General features: G+C 33.5%; 1 protein-coding gene across 1 annotated transcript in view; it reads left to right on the top strand.

Annotated features, from left to right (window-relative positions):
* Positions 1-1,296: 1,296 nt before the first annotated feature.
* Positions 1,297-6,869, top strand: part of LOC111473513 — a 26,634-nt gene continuing 21,061 nt past the window's right edge. Inside the window, exons 1-2 of the mRNA XM_023119011.1 lie at positions 1,297-1,362; positions 1,467-1,538. Coding sequence (XP_022974779.1) covers positions 1,297-1,362; positions 1,467-1,538 — 138 coding nt within the window. The remainder of the gene's footprint in view (positions 1,363-1,466; positions 1,539-6,869) is intronic.

The raw sequence follows: 6,869 nt of genomic DNA, 5'->3' as shown, positions 1-6,869 counted from the left end.
CATATCATAAACATGTCATTTATCACTTGTCTCGTACCATAACATATTTCATATCATTTTCATATCATATCACAATGTGTGTGTGTATATATATATCTGTCATTCAGGTGTTGTATCATAATCATATCGTATTGTAAACACTTCATGGTCATATCGTAACCTAATTTATCACAGCCTTAACAATCTTATACCTATCATAGTGATATCGTTTAATGAACATACCTTAGTCATATCGTTACAGGAACGTATCCTAACGCTATCATTCTATCAATCTATCATAATCCCTTTCTACCAATAATCTAACCATATACTTTTATCAATCAATTGTGACCATATCATTTTTATCAATCTCTCATATCCATAGCACTTCTATACGTAACTTAACCTTAACGTTTCATCAACATATCTTGCTCCTATCATTACATTACGTTCAATGCATCCTTTTCGCATCCTATCTCAAACATATCATTGAACACATCGTACCATAAGTATTAACATACAATTCACATATTATAGCATATGAATACCATATCATAAGCATGTCGATTAATAAACAATTCACACATATCAATATATATGACACGTGCAGAACAATAGGGCACGTGTCAACATCAAATATAACCATGCCGATAGTAAGGTCACTTACCTGATTAGCTTAGGCTGGTGTCACATATTTATCATTGAGAAAGTTTGCTTTTGTGATTTATATTCAAGTTAACCTATATAAACCATGATATCAATTTCAATTTCAATTCTCTAAATTTTACAATTCTCCATGTGTTAGACTTCATGTGAGCATTAGAGACTCATGAGCGGAGTCTTGGAGGGTTATATATATATATATAATTCCATTTTCATTAAATATGTTATTTTCTATTATTACTGTTTTAGGGAAGATATTATTACTAGAAAGAATTTGATGGAGTTTCTTGACATGATATTTCTTCGGTTTTGTCTTTTAATGTTCACAAAATCCTTAATTTTTTCTCTATTAAATTTTCTCTTTTTCATCTACTTCCCTTTTTATTAATTTTATTTATGTTCACCATTTACTCTATTAAATTTCATCTATGTATTTTAAAAATTAACCGTATTTATTTTAATTCATTAAATTTCTCATTTTTCTTTTAATCAAATTTTTCTCCCACATCTTCCCCTAAATTTTCTTATGGTATTTCTTTCTTTTCTTTTTCTATTCTATTCTTTTTTGTTAACCGTTTGGCTTTACAATATCTCCTTTTTCTTTCATTTTCTTCTTTTATTTTTCTTCTATATTTTGTTAACAGTATTCTGAAAATGGGCATGAGAAAAGTCACTGCCCAAAACACCTTGTACAGTAGAAAGCCGAAAAGGCACAACAAGGTAAGTATGATTTACTAGTCGTAGAAATATGTTTAGTAGAGTATGATAACTCAACCTGGATACTGGATTCAGAGGCCACTAATCATATTTGTTCTTTTTTCCAGGAAACTAGTTCCTGGAGAATGCTTGCGGAAGATGAGATAATACTTAAGGTTGGAACAGGAGAAGTTGTCTCGGCAAGATTAGTAGAAAATTTAAAGTTTTTTTCGAAGATAGATTCATTATATTAGATAATGTACTTTTTGTTCCTGAATGAAAATAAATCTAATATCTATCTCTTGTTTATTAGAACAATTGTATAAAGTATCTTTTGAAATCAATGAAGTGTTCATTTTCAAAAGAGGTATTCATATTTGTTCTGCAAAACTAGAAAAAAACTTATATATGTTAAACCCGAGTGAAACAAAAGTATTTTAAATACCGAGATGTTTAAAACAGCTGAAACTCAAAATAAACGACAAAAAGATTTCTCCTAATACCTATCTTTGGCACTTAAGACTACGCCACATTAATCTCAAAAGGATTGGGAGATTGGTTAAAAGAGGACTTCTAAATGAGTTAGAAGACAACTCTTTACCTCCATGTGAGTTCTGTCTTGAGGGTAAAATGACTAAACGACCTTTTTCCGAAAAAAAGGTTATAGAGTCAAAGAAACCTTAGAACTCATACATATAGATCTCTGTGGTCCAATGAATGTCAAAGCATGAGGAGAGTATGAATATTTCATCAGTTTTATTGATGATTATTTAAGGTATGACTATCTTTACCTAATGCATCACAAGTTGGAAGCTCTTGAAAAATTTAGAGAGTATAAGACTGAAGTTGAGTATCTATTAGGAAAAACTATTAAACACTTCGATCAAATCGAGGTGGATAGTATATGGACTTAAGATTCAAGGACTATATGATAGAATATGGAATAACGTCCCAACTCTCAGCCCCTAGTATGCCTCAACAGAACGGTGTATCATAAAGGAGAAATAGAACTCTGTTAGACATGGTTCGGTCTATGATGAGTTTCGCTCAATTACCTGATTCGTTTTGGGGATATGCAGTGGAGACTGATGCATACATTTTGAACATGGTTCCTTCTAAGAGTGTTTCAGAAACACCTTATGAGTTATGCAGTAAAGGTAGTTTACGTCACTTTAGAGTTTGGGGATGCCCAGCACATGTGTTGGTGCAAAATCCTAAGAAATTAGAACGTCGTTCAAAATTATGCCTATTCGTAGGATGTCCCAAAGAGACGAACGTCGTTCAATCTTTGCTCTATTTAAAATTTTGAGAGGTGAGAATATGATAGCTTCATTTATGTAAATGAGTGTAAAAAGAGTGGCCTAAAAATTCCTTCAGTGTATACTCATGAGAGAGTGTTGTGAGGTCCTTCGTATTTCCATATCTTATTTTTTGCAGCAAAGTTTCACAAATAGATTCGAGGACGAATCCTCTTGAAGAAGTCAAGAATGATATGAACCAAGAGACATCAATCATACAATAGGCTTCAATGAAGATGTGAAGAAAATATTGTTGAAATTATCAAAAGATATTTCAGTTCATGGCACATTGAAGAAGAATGAAGTTTCATGTTATAAATTCTGGGTGGATTACATTTTAGAGTAATTTAGAGTTATTGTATTTCATTAATGTATTTTAAGACTTTTTATTTGCTTTAGGTTACAATTAAGTGAGCCAGGTAAGTGACTTTACTATCGGCATGGTTATATTTGATGTTGACACATGCCCTGTGGTTTTGCACGTGTCATATATATTGATATGTGTGAATTGTCTGTGGATCGATATGCTTCCTATATGTTATGTTATGTTATAACATGTGGATTGTATGATAATAATTATGGTACGATGTGCTCAAGGATATGTTTGAGATAGGATACGAGAAGGATGCACAAAACGAAATGTAACGATAGGAGTAAGATACGTTCATGAAACGTTAAGGTTAGGTTACATACCGGAGTGCTATGGATAAGAGAGATTAATGAAAGAATACGGTTAGGTTAAGGGTAGAAAGGGATAGGTTTGTGATAGATTGATAGAACGATAGCGTTAGGATACGTTCTTGTGACGATATGACTATGAAGTGTTTACGTTATGACTTGTTTATGATATGATACATTGTATACTAGATTATTGTGCTTAAGTATGTAGTCATGTGAATACGTTTGAGTGGCTAAAGAAATAAATTAGAAATTTATTAGGCTTCACTCGTGTAGGTTCAAACCTTGTTGTTGACATTTTTTTAATGTTTTCCAACTTCAACCGTGAAAATATTCAATTGTCCTTCGTCAATTGTATCCGCTTCTAATTCTACAAATGATGGTTGAACCGAACCGATCCAATTTTGTAGATGAAGAACCAATTTTGTAGGTGAAGAATGAATGTTTGTTGAATCTTCTTCGCCTTGGATCGTGTAATAGGTTCAGTTGGAACATTTGGAACACCATGATTCTTATATCTTCCCCCTCTTCAAAAGGATTCGTCCTCGAATCAGAAAAATCATCACCTACATCAAAACAACTTAAGTCAACAACATTGAAAGTAGAATGTACTTAAAAATCATCACCTACATCAAAAGAACTTAAGTCAACAACATTGAAAGTAGAATGTATTGAAAAGTCTCCGGGAAGATCAATTTTATATGCATTGTTATTAATTATTTCAAGGACTTGATAAGGGCCATCCTCTCTTGGATGTAACTTTGTCTTCCGTTGAGATGAGAATCGCTCCTTGCGAAAATGTATCCAAACCCAGTCACTAGGTTTAAAAATGATTTCCTTTCGTCCTTTGTTAATCCTTGAAGCAACTTTGAAATTTTGGGTCTCAATTCTCTCCTTCACCTCCTTGTGCAATGTTTTGATCAAGTCTGCCTTACTTGTGGCTGCATCACTCACAAACATATTAGAAGGAATAGGAAGCAAATCAAGAGGTGTAAGTGGATTAAATCCATAAACAACTTCAAAAGGAGAACAATGAGTTGTACTATGAATTTTCTATTATATGCAAACTCTACAAATGGAAACATTCATCCCAACACTTAATATTCTTAAAAATAATAGCCCTAAGCAATGCTCCTAATGTTCTATTAACCACCTCAGTTTGTCCATCCGTTTGAGGATGACATGTAGTTGAAAACAACAATTTGATACCCAATTTACCCCACAATACTTTCCAAAATTGACTTAGAAATTTAGCATCCCTATCACTAACAATTATTCTAGGGATTCCATGTAATCTTACTACTTCCCTAAAAAAATAAGTCAGCAACATGTTTTACATCGTTCATCTTGTTACATGCAATAAAATGAGTCATCTTACTAAATCTGTCTACCACAACAAAAATACTATCTTTACCCTTTTTAGTGTGTGGTAAACCAAGAACAAAATTCATAGATATATTAGTCCAAGGTTCATTAGGTACATTCAAAGGAGTTTACAATCCATTTGGTTGTGACCTAGATTTAGCTTCTTTGCATTTAAAGCATCGACTACAAAATTTATGAACATCATGCTTCATTTTCGGCCAAAAGAAGTGTTCATGCAACATATTATAAGTTTTATTAATCCCAAAATGTTCCATTAAGCCACCACCATGTGCTTCTTTAACAAGCAAATCTTGGATAGAGAATTTAGGAATACAAACCTTACTTTTCTTAAATAAGAATTCATGAAACACATAATAATCATCTACAGCTGTTTTTGTAAGACAAGATGCATAAATAATTCCAAAGTCGTGGTCATCTCGATATAATTCTTTAATATGCTCAAATCCAATAATTTTTGCACAGAGAGAAGTAAAAAAATTGTACCTTCTAGATAATGCATCAGCTACCACATTATCCTTACCTTGCTTATATTTGATGACATACGGAAATGTTTCAATAAACTCCACCCACTTTGCATGCCTACGGTTCAGTTTCCTTTGACCCTTAAGATACTTCAAGCTTTCATGATCAGAGTGGATCACAAATTCTCTAGGCCATAAGTAGTCTTGCCACACCGTGATTTTGTTGATGGCTCTACAATCCACACACATACGCCACGTTCCATCTTTCTTCGGTACCAATAAGATTGGTACAGAACATGGACTCAAACTCTCTCATATATAGTCCTTCTCCATAAGCTCCTCTACTTGTCTTCAAATTTCTTTAGTCTCAGTTGGGTTGGCTCTATAAGCTGGCTGATTTGGAATTATCGCCGCTAGAATGAAGTCTATTTTATGTTGAATACCTCTAATTGGAGGTAGTCCTTTAGGGACTTCATCTTGGAATACGTCATCAAATTCCTGTAAAAGAGATTGAAACATACTAGGCAAAGACAAATTATTATCGTTAGAGACCAAACATCCTTCCTTGTATACAAGTACAAAGATGGTTTTTTGTGAGAACATTGTCCTTCTAACCTCTCCAACTCTAGCCAAACAACTCACATTCTTTCCTTTTTCTACAATTTTATTTTTTTTTCACTATGGTTTTCTCGTTGACTTTTTTCTCTATTTTTTCACTCAACTCTTTTTCCTCAAACTCTTTCTTTTTTTCTCCAACTTTAATTGATCAACAAATACATTTGTAGAACTCAAAGGCACAAGAGTGGTTTTTCTACCATCTTTTACAAAAGAATACCTATTTAAATAGTCATCATACATAATCCTCCTGTAAAATTGCCATGGTCGGCCAAGCAATATGTCTCCAGCATGCATTGGTAAAACGTCACAAAGACTTTCTTTATATTTTCCTAAAGTAAAAGATATTAAAGCTTGAGAAGTTACCTTCATTGTTCCACTGTCATTGAGCCATTGAAGCTTGTAAGGTTTAGGATGGTGTTGGGTTGGAATTAGCAACCTTTTAATCAGCATTGTACTTACGACATTGGTGCAACTTCCACTATCAATTACAAGACTACAAGGAGTCCCCTTAACTAAACAACTTGTGTGAAATAGGTTGTCTCTTTGATCATCAACATCATTCTCTGTAACTTGAGTTTTAAGAAGTCTTCTGGTTACAAGTACCAAACGACTCCCATCTTCTAGTTCCTCCTCATGCTCCTGGATTTCCTCTTCAACTAGCTCATTATGGTCACTTTCCTCACTATCTGTGACAACTTGTCCATTCTTGATGATCATGACTCTCTTGTTAGGACAATCACGACTAAGATGACCAATTCCTTGAGATTTCCAACATTTGATGTCTCTATTTCTTTCTCAAATCTCTTTATATTCCTCCCCTTTCTTTTTACCCTTGGAGGTCTCAGCTTTGTTCTTTTTGTCAAGATAATACTTGCCTCCAACTTTGAAATCTATCTTTTCAATATTTGCATTCTTTTTCCAAAGTGTTCAAAGTAGTAGACTTTGAAATACCATACCTCTTGGAGTTCTCCTTCTCCCAAGCTAGTTGCCCTTCGATTTTGACAGCAAGGTGTAACAATTCTTGCATATCAAAGTACACTTGCCTATCCACTTGATGAGCAAGTTGTCGGTTTAACCCACCAAGAAATCT

This window comes from Cucurbita maxima, unplaced genomic scaffold (assembly GCF_002738345.1).
Source record: "Cucurbita maxima cultivar Rimu unplaced genomic scaffold, Cmax_1.0 Cma_Scf00125, whole genome shotgun sequence".
Taxonomy (NCBI): Eukaryota; Viridiplantae; Streptophyta; class Magnoliopsida; order Cucurbitales; family Cucurbitaceae; genus Cucurbita; species Cucurbita maxima.
The sequence above is the reverse complement of the archived record's forward strand: the minus strand, read 5'-3'. Positions and strand labels throughout refer to the sequence as shown.